Source organism: Heterodontus francisci, chromosome 24 (genome assembly GCF_036365525.1).
Source record: "Heterodontus francisci isolate sHetFra1 chromosome 24, sHetFra1.hap1, whole genome shotgun sequence".
Classification (NCBI taxonomy): Eukaryota; Metazoa; Chordata; class Chondrichthyes; order Heterodontiformes; family Heterodontidae; genus Heterodontus; species Heterodontus francisci.
In genome coordinates this window covers 47334003-47351853 of record NC_090394.1, presented here as the reverse complement: position 1 = coordinate 47351853, position 17851 = coordinate 47334003, and the positions used below count along the sequence as shown (strand labels likewise).

At 43.1% G+C, this 17851-nt stretch overlaps 1 protein-coding gene across 12 annotated transcripts in view; it reads right to left on the bottom strand.

Annotated features, from left to right (window-relative positions):
- Nucleotides 1–17851, bottom strand: part of rbfox1 (RNA binding fox-1 homolog 1) — a 1351350-nt gene that overhangs the window by 275102 nt on the left and 1058397 nt on the right. The window contains exon 1 of one of the 12 annotated variants that reach the window (XM_068056123.1): nucleotides 8603–8673. The exons of the other annotated variants lie outside the window; for them this stretch is intronic. Within the exon in view, the coding sequence (XP_067912224.1) occupies nucleotides 8603–8614 (12 nt within the window). The 5' untranslated portion in view covers nucleotides 8615–8673. Of the gene's footprint in view, nucleotides 1–8602; nucleotides 8674–17851 lie in introns of those variants that run through there. 12 annotated transcript variants of the gene reach the window in all.

Genomic DNA, 17851 nt, shown 5'->3' with positions numbered 1-17851 from the left:
CACCCGCATTATTACCTCTGGATTCCCCAACGATCTATCCTTTGCTCCCTCCTATTTCTGCATCCTATCTCTTGGCAAAATCATCCAAAAACACAATGTCAGGTTCCACATGCATGCTGACAACACCCAGCTTTACCTCACCACCACCTCTCTTGAGTCTCACTGTCCCTGATGTGTCAAAATGCTTGTTTGACATCCCGAACTGGATGAGCAGAAATTATCTCCAACTAAATATTGGGAAGACTGAAGCTATTGTTTTGGGTTCCTACAACAAATTCTATTCCCTAGCTATTGATCCCTGAAGCTCAAGAAAATCATTCGCAACTTTAGTGTTGTAATTAACCCCAAGATGAGTTTCCGATCCGTATCCATGCCTTCACCAAGACCCCATTATTCACCTCTGTAACATTACCCTCTGCATAAATTTGAGCTCATCCAAAACTCTGCTGCCCATATACTAACTCACACTTAATCCCATTCACCCATCGCCCGTGTGCTTGCTGGCCTATATTAGTTCCCGATGTGGCAACACCTACATTTTAAAATTCTCATCCTTGTTTTGAAATCCTTTCATGGTGTTGCCCCTCCCTATCTCTGTAATGTCCTCCAACCCACTATCCCTTCAAGATCTCTGCACTCCTCCAATTTTGGCCCCTTGGTCATCCTCCATTTTAAATTGCTCCACCATTGGTGGCTGTGCCTTCAGCTGGCGAGGCCCTAAGCCTCTGGAATTCAGTGGTTAAACCTCGCTGACATCTTCCTCTCTCTCCTCCTTTGAGCAAGCTTTTAGTCACCTGTCCTGATAACCCCTTAATGTGACTCATTATCAAACTTTGGTTAATAATGCTCCTGTCAAGTACCTTGGGTCGTGTTACTACATTAAGGAAGCTATATAGATAGAAGTTGTTGTTGCATTATCCTTTAACATCCTTTTTGCTCGTTCTGCAGTACCAGTATATAATTTTTATAAGGTACTAAATGGCATAGAAAGGATAAATCAGAAAAAATACTTTAAATTAAATTCAAAGAGTAAATTAAGGAGCTTCAGGTTCATGCAAGCAAAAGACAAACTGAGAGCTGATAACAGAAAGTTACCCTAATCAACATATAGCATAGAGTAATCAAGAAAGCAATAACTTTCATTTCTGTAGCACCTTTCATGTCTTCAGAACATTTCAAAGTGCTTCACAGCCAATTAAGCGCTTTTTGAAGTGTACACAGGATCACAGTGTAGTCACTGCTGTAATGTAGGCAATCTGTGTACAGCAAACAGCAATGAACAAATAAATTCTGAAGTGTGTCATGGCTTTTTGTTAAGTCTAATTGAGAGAGCACATGCGGCCACAGTTTAATGGCTCAGAGAACACCTCTGACAATACTCCCTCAGTACTGCAACAAAGCGTCAGCCTAGATTTTGTGCTCAAATCGCTGGGGGCAAAAACCTTCGACTCATTTAAGAACCTATTGGATATTGCAACAAAGGGGAACTTTCAGGTCATTCTCAGTGGATGAACTAAGATTTTAAAAAATGGCCATTTTTAAATCCTTAATTATCTTGTGAATAGAAAGAGAAAAGGAGTGTTCCATTGGAAAAAGTGATAGAAATACAAAAAGGGACCAAAAACGGCTCCAAGGTGGAGAAGATTTCAGTGGTGAAGGATTTTGAGGAAATTACTCGACATTTTTTGATGACAGATTATGATTTGAGATATCATGAAATGAGGTGATTATTTGGTATGTCTTGAAAAGACTTGTCTGGGTCAACCAGAAGTATCTGGACTTGGTTTACAATTGTGGTCAACCAAGACTGTTCACACTGTTAAAAGTGTGCGTAGGCATGCGGTGTATCATGATTAGCAGAGGTATTGCTCATAAAGGAACTGGTAACAATTACTGTTAAAAACCTGATGTACAAGTGAAGATAATCTATCAGGAGAGGCGGCCATACAAATTACAAACTAAAAGTGGTTCAACAGGACGATCATGCGAGCGATTACATACCACTCAGGAAGGATGGAAAGATAGAAATAGCCACTTCCAACACAAGCTGACAGTGAGGAAACATATCATCCAAGAAGATAGATGTTGGGATGAACCCTTGTGAACAAAAGAGATTGATCACCTCAGAGTACTAAGTGCTTTGCAGCCCATTCAAAGGTTGTATGTATCTAATCCGTTAAAATTAAGAATTGTACAGTAATATCACATTGACAATTATATTAAGAATTATATGACTTACACTAAATGTAGTGTTGTGAGAACCTACAGTGATAAGTGGATAGAAGAAAGGCAGAAATATGAGTCGGATAGCTAATGTTTTATCCTCTCTCCTAACTGTTTTGGTTAGTCAGTGGTAAAGGCCAGCTTGGGTCTGCAAATGAAACCCAACCCGAGCCCGACAGAACCACATCCAACCCGAGCCCGAACTGCCCCGAGTCCTTTCAATTTTCCCCGCGGCCGACCTGACCCGAACTGACCATCAGTTAACCTAGCTTCCATTTTTCACTTTGTTGCTTATCTGCACAAGCTTAACAAAAACTGCAACTAAACAACCTTTCAAGTCCAAAAATACATTAACATTGAAGCCACCTACTGGGGGTGGTGATAGAACGCATCTGGCCCAGCCCAACCCGACCCCAGCCCGAATGCCGGACCCAGAAGAGCAGCCCGACCCGACCCAAACCTGACACGTCGTCGGGTCCTGTCGGGTTCGGATCGGGGAGCCATGCTCTAGTCAGTGGAGCTTATTAAACTAATTGTTTCGAGATTTGGTGAAGGAGTGATTGAATTTTTTGAGAAGGTGCATTTGATGTAGTCTGTCTGGATTTTAGCAAGGCTTTTGATGAGGTCCCACATGGCAGACTTGTTATGAAAGTAAAGGCCCTTGGGATCCAAGTAGCAAGTTGGATCCAGACTGGCTCAGAGGCAGGAAGCAAAGGGTAATGGTCGATGGGTGCTTTTGTGACTGGAAGGCTGTTTCCAGTGGGGTTTCGCAGGGCTCAGTACTAGGTCTCTTGCTTTTTGTAGTATAGATCAATGATTTGGACTCGAATGTATGGGGCATGATTAAGAAGTTTGCAGATGATACAAAAAATAGCCAGGTGATGAAGATGCTGAGATGCCCATCCACCGTTGGTAAAATACCAGTGGCGGTGGGAGGAGGCCCTTAAGTGGCCATTAATTGGCCACTTAAGGGCCTCAATTGGCCAAAGGCGGGCGGGTCACCTACTACCTCCCCCACCGCTAGTGAAATAGCAGTGGGGGAGATAAGCGACCGGCACAGCACCTCTTCCATCCCACTGGATTTTACGCCCTCCCCTACTCCTTGCCTGCTCCCGATGGGGGAGCTAAAATTCCGGCCAAGGTTAGGTTGCAGAAGCTGAGCTTGTTCTCCTTGATGCAAAGGAGAATTAGGGAAGATTTGATAGAGGTGTACAAGATTATGACAGGTTTAGATAAGGAAGACAAAGAAAAGATATTTCCATTAGTTGTTGGTTCAAGGACTAGGGGACACAGATTTCAGGTTTTGGGCAAGAGATGCAACAGCATGTGAGGAAGAAATTTTTTTGCAGCGAGTAGTAATGACCTGGAACTCTCTGCCCTAAGAGAGTGGCGGAAGCAGAGATGATTAATGATTTCTAAAGGAAATTGGATGGGCACTTGAGGGAAATAAACTTGCAGAGCTACGGGGATAGAGTGGGGGAATGGGACTGATTGGATTGATCTACAGGGAGCTGTCATGGTCTTGATGGTTCAAATGGCCTCCTTCTGTGCTGGAATGACTCTATAAAGCTGTAGACTGCCAGAAGATATCAATGGACTAGTCAGGTGGGCAGAACAGTGGAAAATGGAGTACAATCCGGAGAAGTATGAGGCAATGCATTTGGGGAATGCTATCAAGGCCAGGAAATACACTATAAATGGTAGGATACTGAGAAGTATAAAGGAACAGAGGAACCTTGGACTGCATGTCCACAGATCCCTGAAGGTGGCTGGACAGGTAGATAAGGTGGTCAAGAAAGCATATGGGATACTTGCTTTTATTAGCGGCAATAAAATATAAGAGCAGGGAGGTTATACTGGAACTGTATAAAACACAGGTAGGGCCACAGCTGGAGTACTGCATGCAGTTCTGGTCACAACACTATAGGAAAGAGGTGATTGTACGAGAGAGAGTACAGAGGAGATTTACAAGGATGTTGCCTGGACTGGAGAATTTTAGTTATGAGGAAAGATTGAATAGGCTAGGGTTGTTTTCTTTGAAACAGAGGAGGCTGAGGGGAGACCTAATTGAAGTGTATAAAACTATGAGGGGTCTAGATAGAGTAGATAGGAAGGCCCGATCGCCCTTGGTTGAGCGGTCCATAACCAGGGGGGGTCATAGACTTAGGTAAGAGGTTTAGAGGGGTTTTGAGGTGAAATTTTTCACCCAGAGTGTGGTGGGATCTGCCTAAAGAGGTGGTAGAGGAAGAAATCTTCATAACATTTAAAAAGTACTTGGATATTGTTACAAGAGTTTAGTTTTTTATTGAAAGTTTAGAATTCTGTGTATTTTTAAAAACTGAGAAAAAGGATTTTTCTCTGTGAATACTGAATGCTGAAACTTGGTGTTTGAATTGAGTGAAACAGACTGCAAGGCACCTATTTCCAAACAACACAGCAGAGGGAAATGACACATCACATGACTTGATTGTTAGAGTTTTAGTTTCACTTTTGTATTGTGAAAGACCAGTGAACTACACAAGGAAGAAGCAGTGAAATCTGGCTGGGACTTGCTTGCAGACCAGTGAAGAGACCTCTCTCTGTAAAGGAAGACTTGCATCTCTTGGAAAGAAATCCTACATTTGAGGTGTGGTTGTGGTCTGCCTGGAAAGAAGAAAAGACCCCTGGAAAGCGGAGAGACCCCTGGAGAGAGGAAAAGACCCTGGAAAAGAGAAGTTGCTATTCTCTGAGGAAGATTGCTTTGCAGAGAGAAAGCCCCAGCATTTGAAAGGTAGCAGATTCTTATTGCTTCCAGTCTCTGAAGAATCCCTTCCTCAAGAGTGATTCCTGTTGCCGCTTGTGTTTTGAGAGATCCTGAAATCTCAAGAAAGCTTCTATTGCTAGACTATGACTTCAAAACCCAAGCAGACCTGTTGCTACACCTTTTGCTGAAAGACCTGTGTGACACCTGCAGCAGACAAATTGCCTTGAACGCCTATCCATCACAGACTGTTCAACAACCTTGCTTGGAGAGACTTAGAGTGGCATCCGACTATTTGCCTCTAGGACACCTCAACATACCAGAAACATCCTACCAGAACGGGACAAACTCAATCATTTTATTTTGTTTCCTTTTTATTCCTAAGAAACAGCTGTAAATCAAAACATCCTTTTTTGCGTACATGTGTGTGTGCATGAGGGTTAGGAAGAAGAAGTTGTTTTAAAAGAATCTTTTCACGTATAGAGTTATCTCATTATTGTTTAAGACTTAGTCTATTAATAAATAGTTAATTTTGTTGTTGTTTAAAGGATCCTGGTTTGGTGTGCTTTATTCTGGGGGACAAATAGGGTGTTTAATTTGGCTATTTTTTGGGAGGTAGGAAACATTACTAATATGCTATGACCTGTGGCATTGTGGGACTGAATTAACAGTGAATTACTCCCACCTTGGTCGTAACAATATGCACTTGAAGACTGCGGTCCAAGAGCCGGAAGTCGGATTACGTTGGATGGCTCCTTGTCGGACACAATGGGCCAAATGGCCTCCTTCTATGCCATAACTTTCTATGATTCTATGATTCCAATGTCTGTGGAATTGCCTCATTGACAGCAGAGAGTGCTCAGTGCTGAGAATGCAGGGTCATGGAATCACCTGAAATATTAACTTATCCTTTCGCTGCTTGAAGATACTAGCATAACTGCTGTGTATTCTAAGTCTGTTTGGCTTTCATTTCAGATTTCTCGCAGTCACTACTTTACCTTTTTATATCTAATAAACTAGAACATATTTGTTTTTTGAATGGTGTACTTTGATATTTGAAGATAACCCTCGTTCATATCATCACTCTCTGGGACCAGGTGCATTGTTTGATAAAGTGTCAGTCTCTTTTTAATTTGTAAATCATAAACATTCAGATGAAGACAGGCTGTGATGACAACTTGTACTGTCACCGTCAAAAATCAAGGTTTCTAAAGAACCCATAAAACATCCGTTCCAGCTACTGAGATTGACTCCAGTGAATGAAAATATTTTAGCTGTATAAAACAATTTTTGATAAATCAATATGGAGTACAGGGTATTGAGTGCTCTCCTACAAGTTGGGTTATATATAAACCTTTTTAACTGTTGGACTATGGCTAGTGCTTGTTATCTGCTATCACAGTACTCCATGAGAAATCCATTTTCCTATGGCTGTGCTATTCTTAAATAGCTTAAATAGCAGTGGCTTACCAAAGCAAGACCTAAGAAAGACAAATGGGTGAACAATTGTTTATAAGATCTGCAAAGCTGTAACAAATCAGGTTACATCTGCGTCCCAGTAAAGTCTCAGAAAACTGCAGTCTGGGAATATCCATTCATAGTGCCAAGAAACTTATCCATCTATAGCTCTCCCAATGAGTTTAACTAAACTTTCTATCGGACATTGGGGTAGAAGGGCTCTTTCTTTAACTGGTTAAGTACTGCATGTCCTTTTTGCCTTTCAGTCCTACAATATGTATTATGTGTTAAAAGGTGTCTTTGATTTTTTTTAACTAAGGGACAAACATTAATGGTTCTGAGTTTACAGGACAATAAATTGTTCTTACATGCTGAATAAGTGACAAGGCTGCAGGCTCAGTCATTTATCAGAACATGAATGCTTTTACTTGCTGAATAAACTCCAAAGCTGTGACGTCTATAGTTAATAAACATGAGTTTATTGGATATTTTTCTGATTCCTCATTTTAAGTTACTTGATCAACAGGCTTGGTCACACCAGTGTAATGTTTCAGCGCATGTGTGTGGTCTCTAAACTAATGATGAACAACAGAAAAAGCTGAGATAAGCAGAGAATTTACAGCACTGAAGGAGACCATTTGGTCCAATGCACTTGTGCTGATGCTAGTTCTTTAACTGAAGTGATTTACTGTCATCCCTTTTCCTGTACTGTTTTCAAATACTTATCCAGTACCATTTGCATATATCATAGGCCAGCAGTATTGACAATAATCTTCCCATTCCATCACGTGGAAACAGCATGAACAGTTACAGTGGAATGTCAGGGAAACTCTGCAGAAATTCCTTTCCACGCTCAATTCCAATAGCTACTGGTGATAATGCCTGCACTTTCTAATATTCTTCCATGTGAAAAATTTCTCCTAATTTTCCTTTTCATTCTTTTAGTGATAATCCTGAAATGCCGCCCCCAGTTACTGATCCTCCAACTAGGGGAAACAACCTTTCACTATATACCTTCTCAAAACTATTCATAATTCTGAAGCCTCTGTAGGACCACTTAGCATCAGTGTAACAGTGAAAAAGCCCAATTTTTTTTTTTGTTATTCTTCACAATTATGAGCATAAAAGGGTCACAATAAGGTCCAATTTCGAGGTTTAACTTCCTGCAGCCCTAAACATCTGACCTGCAGTTGGGCCAAATCATTTCCATGTATCCCTACGGGCCCCCTAAAAAAGGCATTAGATCCCTTACATATCGAAATGAGGGATTCAACGTCTGTTTTATGTCTCCTCTCAGAAATTGGGCCTCCCTACTTGGGATTCTTCAGCAGCCACTGTGGCCAAGGCTGCAACTGCCAGCTAAAGGTAAGTTTTGAAACTTAAAAAAAAAAAATCCTTCTTGTGGAGTCGGGAGAGACAGGGGTGTTTCCCAATTCCACAGGCATCGCTATCATCCCACCCCGGTTACCCACTCCAAGCTTAACCCAATCCAGACTAACCTTTGTGGCACTGCCTGTCAGGCAAACAGTCTGATATTTAGCAAATTAAAAAGATGAGTTGTCTGTTGAGGCCAGACAGGTAACAGCAGCTTGCACAAGATTTTTTGATGATGCCCAAATCTCAATCTCAGACCGGTCTTGCGCCTCCCCGATAAGACGGGTGCTGCCTGTGGAACTCCAATCCTGGATCTTAAAATGGGCCCAAGTGCATTTGCACCCTATAACCTCTCATTCTGAGTATTAGCCTCATGAGTCTTTCTGTACTCTTTCAATATATTTTGCAATAATTGGCTGCAGTTATACTATCATTTTCATATCAATGCAAAATATTTTCAGGTATGAAATAATGTTAAAATGGCAGCTGTGTGCAAATTTTGCTGTCATGTTTCCTGCATTAGAACAATGACACTTCAAAAATACATATTTGGCAGTAAATACTTTGGAACATCCTGAGCTTGTGAAAAGCATTACACAAATGTGAATCTTTTTTTACTCACTGATATCAGCTCCAAGATTATTTGGAAACATGTGCTGACCTCTGTTTTTGGAGTGAGAGAGATGTGGACCAGATGCGTCAACTTCACTGAACTTATATAAAACCCAAGGAAAACTGGATCCCAAACTAGCAATGCAGCATGAACATTAGGAGCCCTGCAATATTACTCCAGCAATTATTACTTACCCTTCTCAGCATGAAATGTTGCTTTGAGAGACGACAGCTTAAAATATTAGGGAACAAATTGGATTCAGCCTGAAAAGGGTGCAGGGATCATGATTAACACACGGCGGTTTAAAGGATAGTGGCATGCACCCGGAACTAAGCATACTGCAGGGGGCCCAAATTCATGTGAGGCTAGCATCATTTAAAGCCAGCCTGCATCTCTTAAAGGCAAAGTGTATTCTGGCTACAGCAGATTCAGAAGAATCTCTGGGCAGAAATAAGAGTGGAAATGTCGCAATAGGCCAGAAAGCATGTTGCAAGGTTCTCAAATGCAGCACTAGAGGCCTTGGTGCAGGAGGTAGACAGGAAGAGAGATCTTCTTCCCCCATGGAACCAGGAAGCTCTCCAGATGGACACTGTGAAAGCAGTGGGAGCAGACAGCTCTCGTGTTCAATGCTAAATTGGGAAGGAGGGTGGCGGGTGGTATGATCTTCGCCTTCCCGCTGCCATGGCAATTTTCCTGTAGCGGGGAAGGTGGTAGATAGCCCTCCTATCCAGAGCCCAATTGAGGCTCTTTGGTAGCTAATTAAGGGCCTCTTCCTGCCGCTGCCGGCATTTTACTAGCAACAGATGGGCCCTCCACCATGTGGCAAGTCCGCCAGGAAAACCCTGGTGGCCTCCCTGCGGGTTTGGGGGGGTGGGGTCGGTGGGCCTTCATGATTGGGCAATCTATGGCCCACAAGGGGCCTCTTAGGCAGCAATGGCTGTCCCTATCGCAACACTACCCCTTCCCTCATAAACCACCACCACCCTACCTTGCCAGGGCCTGCCTGACTGGCCCCAGCAACCCCAACCCCACTTACTTTGGTCCGAGGGCAGCATCCAGGCTGCTTTTCCGGCAGGGTGCCGTTCCAGCAGTGGCTACCGCCTTCAGTGGCACTGCTGCGACTGAAGAGCTGCCAGCCTTCCGATTGGCCAGAGGCCCTTGAAGGCGGGATCCCATCCCTTAAAGGGACAGCAGCCACGATGGCAGTTCAGTAGCTGCTTGACAGTGTAAAATCCAGTCGGGGCTCCCAAAAATTGGCAAGGCGGGGTCGTCCTGTCTTTCCAGCCCGTTGGGGGCTACAGCCACCCTGTCAAAATCCCGGCCACCAACATTCAATCTCAAGCTCATAGCCACTAGCTCAGATACTGGCACTGTGCATTCTTTAGAGGTTAGGTTTGAGGCTGGATCTATATGTGGTGAGACACTGGACATAAATGGCCTGTAACAACGACAGGGGGAAAGGATAGTGCAAGTGCCAGTTCCCTGATTGCACATGAGTTCTTCTGCAGAGGACTCAGGTGAGGACTTTGATGGGGTGGCATACAGAAAAAGGCTGATGGGAATGCACACAGAAATGCATCGGCAGACCTGACAGAAAGCCTGATGTCAGTATCAAGGAGCATGGAGGAGTCTGACTCCAACGTGTTGGGGGCTTTGCTTAGAGCTCGGAGCCCATCCTTTCCAGCACAGAAGTGGCGAACTCCATGAGAACACTCGCAGATCCGACCATGATGTAGCATCCGATGGCCGATGTTTCAGCTTCCATTGCAGCACAAGCAGATGCCATCAACATCTGAGTGCCGCAGCGGCAGGTCAGACTGAGGAGATAAAATCTCAGCTTGCTGGCTCTGTTCCATCAGTCTCTCATGCTGCAGCCCAAGGGGGATGGTACTATATGCAACCATGAGCAAGTGGGCTGACCAGAACCCTTGATGGAGCCGAAACTATGGCCTTCTCCACCTGTAGCACCACACCCTATCAACTTCCCCAACTTAAATCAACTCTGCAAAGCACCGAGCACTTCCACAAACTCAACCAGATTCAGTAGAGAGTAATCAGCAACTGGCCTGCAAATTGTTGATGATCCCTTTCGATGGCACTGGTGGGGGTTCCTTCCTGCTGCTGAATGCATGTTCATCTGTGTATGTTTGAGACAGGGCGTTAGTTGGAGTAGTGAGGTCGAAAATGGTAGTGATGGTGTCAAATCAGTATTACACACAGACTGGCATTATGATCTGCCTACTCTGCATACTTCCAGCGAACTCTCCTAACGCCCTCACAAACAATGGTGTCCAGTGTGAGCTGCACTGGCAGAATACGCAAACAGCATTTCAGTACCAAAATGGCACCAGTAGCCCTCAAACTACAGGTGCTACGGAGCCCTATTTTGATGCCATAATTCTATGAATTTTCATGAAAATTCAATTTTTAAAATGAATGGATGGAATATGGGGAATGTGTATACCACGTTCCCAATATGCACTCCTGGTGACCAAAACTTTTCACAGCAAGCTTATGAATTTCACCCCAATGGCGTAATTGGAGAGAAATTCATTCACCTAGCGCCACAGACTTGCATCGATTCCCCCCGGGCTGGCACCTCTGCAGGCTGCTATCTTCACGGCCTGCACAGCATTCTTCATCGATATCATAATGTGCTACATGGACAAATTTCTCCCCATTCTCTTTTTTTAAATATTTTTTATTCTTGAAATTTCAGATTTTAAAAAATGAGGAACAGATTTTATTTGGGTCTTACGTCAGGTTTATAAACCAAAGGCAAACCAGTTTTGGAATTGAGCCATTAAACCTATTAAAAAAAAGTCTTTCAAATATCTGAGACCTACAGGCTGATATTTGACAGTCGTTTGCTGCCAAATTAGCAAATCTTAGGCCACACATTTTACTTTCATAGTTTAGTCACTGTTTCTACCACCCTTTCAGGCGATGCATTCCAGATCATAACAACCAGTTGCTAAAATTATTCCTCCACATCTCCCTTTGTTTTTTTTTGCCAATTATGTTAAATTTATGTCCTCTGGTTATCGACCCTCCTGCCAATGGAAACAGTTTCTCCCTATCTACTTTATCAATACCCCTCATAATTTTGAACATTTCTATTAAATCTTCCCTTACTCTCTCTGTTCTGAAGAGAACAATCACCATTACTTTAGTTTCTTTACATAAATGAAGTCCCTCATCCCTGGTACTGCTCTAGTAAAATCTCCTCTGCACCGCTTCCAAGGTCTCATTATCCTTCCTAAAATTTGATGCCCAATTATTCTAGCTGACGTTTAATAGATAAACACCAAGGGTGGGGTTTTCCCTGGAGTGGGTTCAGGATCCTATAAAATGGGGGTCAGAAGCTCGCATTGTGTGCAGTACAGTCACCCGGCTGTGATTTTCCCCAAATTGGATAATAACCAGAGGTGGGCTGACTGTCCAATTCAGGATAGCGGGTGGGCTCTTGAAGCTGGAGGGTCAATAGTAGGCCCTCCAGCATGGAAGAAGCAGCTGCCTTTGCAGGTGAGTGAGAGAATGGGTGCCCCAAAGTGAAAGTGCCTTCTCTCCAACTTTTTTAACTTTAAAATAAAAAATGCCCTTCGCACCATAGTGGAGGGGAAACCCCGCTACAGGGCAGCCTGCAGGTAAAGCCAGGCAGGCGGGGAGGACCTCAAAGCCAAATCTCAGTCAGCCTCTGACAATAGGCCTTAATAGGCCTTTAACAAGATGAATTGGTACTTGCCACTTGCAGGTGGATAGCCCTGTTGCCCAACCCCCCATCCCGCCAACGGAAAAATGGCCTGAGGCGGGAAGGTACCGGAAAGCCAGCTTGCCGGCCAGCAGCACAAAATTCCCTGCCTGCCTGCTCACCCCCATTCGGGCCTGAAAATTCCCATAATTCTTACAGGAAACAAGATTTTTATGCAACAAGACAAACCTTTATCAGACAAAGCTTTAGATTAGAGATACAGCACTGAAACAGGCCCTTCAGCCCACCGAGTCTGTGCCGAACATCAACCACCCATTTATACTAATCCTACACTAATCCCATATTCCTACCAAACATCCCCACCTGTCCCTATATTTCCCTACCACCTACCTATACTAGTGACAATTTATAATGGCCAATTTACCTAACAACCTGCAAGTCTTTTGGCTTGTGGGAGGAAACCGGAGCACCCGGAGAAAACCCACGCAGACACAGGGAGAACTTGCAAACTCCACACAGGCAGTACCCGGAATCAAACCCGGGTCCCTGGAGCTGTGAGGCTGCGGTGCTAAAAGTTCCAGTGGATATACATACAGAGGTGTCTGATAGGTAATGCAATCTCAGTCTCTTCACTTCACAAATCATAACAGTCATATTTTTTCGATATGATAAAGTTTAACAATAATTTTGCAAGTATTTTTCTGCCTGTTGCAACTTAAACTTGCTGGGCACCAAAATGGGAAACTGCAGACTGAGAGGACACAAGGCAATTCTTGGAACTTAGCTTGTCACAAGGCTATCAGTTTACTGGTACTGCTCCTTCAAACATTGTGGAGTATGCTCAGATTTCAGTAAGTCGATGAGAATGTTTGAAATTGATTTGTATTAGTTTGAAAATTTTACATCAACCGACAAAAGGAAGATTGAATCTTTAAAGAGAAAATATACTTCTGCTGGCTGGTACAAACTGCATTTCTGGATTATTAAAATATGAAATCTGCATAACATTCTTATCAGCCAGCTCCAGCCTCTTCAAAGAATATTTTGTGCAATTTCTGGAGAAATAAAAGTGTAAAATTATGATTGGTAAGTATATCTTTAAAGATATGATTGATGTGGCCAATTGATGCAGCTCTTCCATTGCTTTAGTTATCTTTAATTTAATTTGCAATCCTTTGTAGAATGAAAATGCAAAAGATGATGTCTTTTTTTACATATTGTTATGAAAGTGCTTCTATTTTTAAATTTTTTTTTGAGGATTCATGGTTGAAGATTGTAAAGATGGATTCATTTAGGACTGAAGTAATTCCATAGATGCCGGACTTTGTTTTTTTTAAAAAATGGTCATAGGAAGGACTTGAGCTTTCTGTTTAAAAACATTTACTGGATATCACATGTCTTAAGCTAAATAAACAACAGAAGCCTTGGTGACTAGGGGGAGTTGATTGCATAGAAGTGACATGTCAAGATTTATGGTGGTCAAGAGTTGGTTTCGTTTTGGAATTTTGTTTTGAGTCAGATGGGTTTGTAGCCTGCTGAGAGAAACATCCAGCTCACCTTATCTCCACCTCTCTGAGAAACCCTGAAAAATCCAGTGTGTGATAGCTGTAACGCTGAATGCCTCATTTCTCCTGGAAAGCCTTCCCAATTAATCCTCAACGCCGCCTGAAAAGAACTGCTCCAAAAAGATCCTAGTGACAGCCGTCTATGCATATTTGGGATGCCAGAAAAGGAAAATTAATATAATTCCATAGCTTCTCCTTTTCCTTCAAGAATTAACAAGCATTTGGCCAAAAAAAATCTTGATTTTTTTTCTGTGTGTGTGTGTGTGTGTGTGTGTGTGTGTGGCTAATTTTAAAAGGGAACTTTCATATTTCAATCTCTGTGTTAATGCTTTGCATCTTTACTGAATAAGTCTTGCTTTACAATAAATTAATAATTTTGTTGTTTATTAAAGAAAGCTGGTTGGCAGAGTTTATTCTGAAATAAAATACAGTATATAATTGGCTGCAACAGTAACTGGGTAAACATTTAAATATATGTTGTGACCTGTGGAGAAGTGGAACTCCCACATCGGTCGTAACAATATACCTTTGAGCTTCAGACTCCTTAGCCCTGTACAAATTGCTTAATATTCCCTTTGATGGACAAATCAAAGTTCTACATTTTTTGGTGCAGTTGATTTTCAGTAATATCATATGTGACAAATAATGTCCTACATCAGCAACTTATGTTTTCATATTGCTGTGAGAGATAGTGCAAAGCGTAATGATGATAGACTGATGGGCTGAAAAATGACTGCTGGTCTGAGACTTATAACTGAAACCTGCTGTGAAAATTATAGACTGAAAATGCAAGAGATTAGATTGTGTCTTTTTAGAATGTGAACATTTCTGGTTTTGTTACTAATATGTTGCACTGGCGAGTGGAGACTGGCCTATGGTCTCTAAATACCAGGTTGGCATCGAGCAAGGTACCTGCATAAATACAGATAGAGCGACCACTATCAGCAGTAGTATTCCCGGCTGTGAGTCAGAAGGGTTTGGGTTCTACCCCAAACAGCTTGGTGAGTTGCGATTGGCTCCAATTACTGAGTTATCATCCAGCATGGTACTTGTGTCTGATCGGTAGCCTCTGCCCCTTCACAGAGGGTAGGTGCAGCTCCTTAACCTTGGTTGCGGTCCACCTTGTAGAATGTGCTCTGAAAAACCATGAGGAAGACAATGGGAAACCACCTCAGCTACTCTTCCCTAGTAAATAGTTCAAGAATCCCACATGTGAGACTTGAGTTAGGACTTGCCCTAGGGCAGATCAGATGGAAGGACTGATATGTCTCTAGACTTATCAACTCATTAGCATGAGCTGGAGTAAACAAGAACAATTCTGGAAAAAAAAATTCTCCTGAAAGCTGCATAGAGGCACATTAAGTATGGTCTCCAAAACAATTGGGTCGAAAATAAACTTTATACAAACAGGGTTAAAAATTGATTTAGACTCATTTCAGGCACAAAATGATCAGTGCACTTAGAGTACCCAATCATGTGGATGCAAGTAAGGTCCCAAATTGGTCTGAGAAATATAATCTGAAAAGAATATGTGGGCTTTCAGCGCTACTCTTCACACGGAGATATATGAATATCAGACATCCCTTTGCTGTTTAAAAGTAGCCTACATCTCTTAAAAGAGAAGTGCATTTTGGATGCAGGCAACTGGAAATTAAGATTTCCAAATGTGCAGGAAGAGGAGAAGTTGCAAGGCCCCCAGTTGTCTTGATGGTATGGTGGAGGAGGTGGGCAGGAGAAGGCACATACTATTTGCATCCTATTTGCGGAAGATATCTAGGTACATCGCCCAACATAATTGGGCAGAGGTGACAGAATGCTAGAAGTATTGCACTGAGGATCTGGCTGCAATGCAGAAAATGTAAGAAGGAGAGCTCATATCCTAGCCCTGCTGCACAGCACACAGATGAAGACTTTGAGGGTCCACAAAAATAAGAAGAATGATGGCAATACACAAGGACCATGTAACTGCACTGGTCTGCCTGCCAGTAAACTTGTGCACATGTTGGAAAACATGGAGCCATCCAACTCCAACTTGTATGTGTCTTAGCGCAAGGCGTTGAGAATATGCAGTCAATCATGGAGCAAGTGTTCTACTCCATGAGCACTTTAGGGGACCCCACAACTATAGAGCCTCTAGTGACTGTTCTGAGATTCGCTGGAAGCTCAGACTGCTGCCATCTTGGATCTTGGGCCCATTATCTCATCTGGCGTATCAAAGCCCAATAGTGGCTTCAACAGTCTCCCAGCACAGCTGCACGCTTTTTATTCATTCACAGGATGTGGACATCGTTGACAAGGACAGTATTTCTTGCCCATCCTTAATTACCCTTGAGAAGGTGGTGGTGAGCTGCCTTCTTGAACCACTGAGATCCATGTGGGGTAGGTACACCCACAGTGCTGTTCGGAAGGAAGTTCCAGGATTTTGACTCAGCGACAGTGAAGGAACGGGGATATAGTTCCAAGATAGGATGGTGTGTGGCTTGGAGCGGAACTTGCAAGTGGTGGTGTTCCCATGCATCTACTGCCCTTGTCCTTCTAGGTGATATAGGAGCTGTCTAAGGAGCCTAGGTGTATTGCTGCAGTACATCTTGTAGATGGTACACACTGCTGCCACTGTGCTTCGGTAGTGGAGGGAGTGAATGTTTGTGGATGGGGTGCCAATAAAGCAGGCTGCTTTGACCTGGATGATTTCAAGCTTCTTGAGTGTTGTTGGAGCTGCACCCATCCTGGCAAGTGGAGAGTATTCCACCAGTGAAGGGTCACTGACCTGAAGCGTTGGCTCTGCTTCTCTCTCCACAGATGCTGTCCGACCTGCTGAGTATTTCCAGCATTTCTTGTTTTTATTTCAGATTTCCAGCATCCGCACTATTTTGCTTTTATTTTAGTATTCGATCACACTCCTGACTTGTGCTTTGTAGATGGTGGACAGGCTTTAGGGAGTCAGGAGGTGAGTTACTCACCGCAGGATTCCTCGCCTCTGACCTGCTCTTGTAGCCACAGAATTTATGTGGCTAGTTCATTTCACTTTCTGGTCAATGGTAACCCCTAGGATATTGATAGTGGGGTTTCATTGAAGCCATTGAATGTCAAGGGGAGATAGTTAGATTCTCTCTTGTTTCAGATAGTCATCGCCTGGCACTTGTGTGGCACGAATGCTACTTGCCACTTATCAGCCCAAGTCTGGATATTGTCCAGGTCTTGCTGCATTTCTACATGGACTGCTTCAGTATCTGAGAAGTTGTGAATGGTGCTGAACATTGTGCAATCATCAGTGAACATCCCCACTTCTGACCTTATGATTGAAGGAAGATCATTGAAGAAGCAGCTGAAGATGGTTGGGTCTTGGACACTACCCTGAGGAACTCCTGCAGTGATGTCCTGGAGCTGAGATGATTGACCTCCAACAATCACAATCATCTTCCTTTGTGCTAGGTACAACTCCAACCAGTGGATAGTTTTCCCCCTGATTCATACGAACATACGAATTAGGAGCAGGAGTAGGCCACTCGGCCCTTTGAGCCTGCTCCGCCATTCAATAAGTTCATGGCTGAACTGATTTCTCCACATTTCCACCTCTCCCCGAAAACCTTCCACTCATTTGATTATCTATCTATCTATCTATCTAAATATCTACCTATCTATCTACCCCTGCCTTAAAAATATTCAAAGACTCTGCTTGCACTGTCTTTTGAGGAAAAGAATTCCAAAGACTCACAACCCTCCGGGAGAAAAAATTTCTCCTCATCTCTGTCTTAAATGGGCAAAACCTTATTTTTTAACAGTGACCCCTAGTTCTAGATTCTCCCACAAGGGGAAACATCCTTTCCAGGATCCTGTCAAGACCCCTCAGGATCTTATGTTTCAATCAAGTTGCCTCTTACTCTTCTCAATTCCAGGAAATACAAGTCTAGCCTGTCCAGCCTTTCCTCATAAGACAGCCCGCCCAATGACTCCAGTTTTTCTGGGGCTCTTTGATGGCATACTCAGTCAAATGCTGCCTCGATGTCAAGGGCAGTCACTCTCACCTCACCTCTTGAGTTCAGCTCTTTTGCCCATGTTTGAAACAAGGCTGTAATGAGGCCAGGAGCTGAATGGCCCTGGAGGAACCCAAATTGATGATCGGGAATAGACTGATGAGGCGATAATTTTCCAGGTTGGATTTGTCC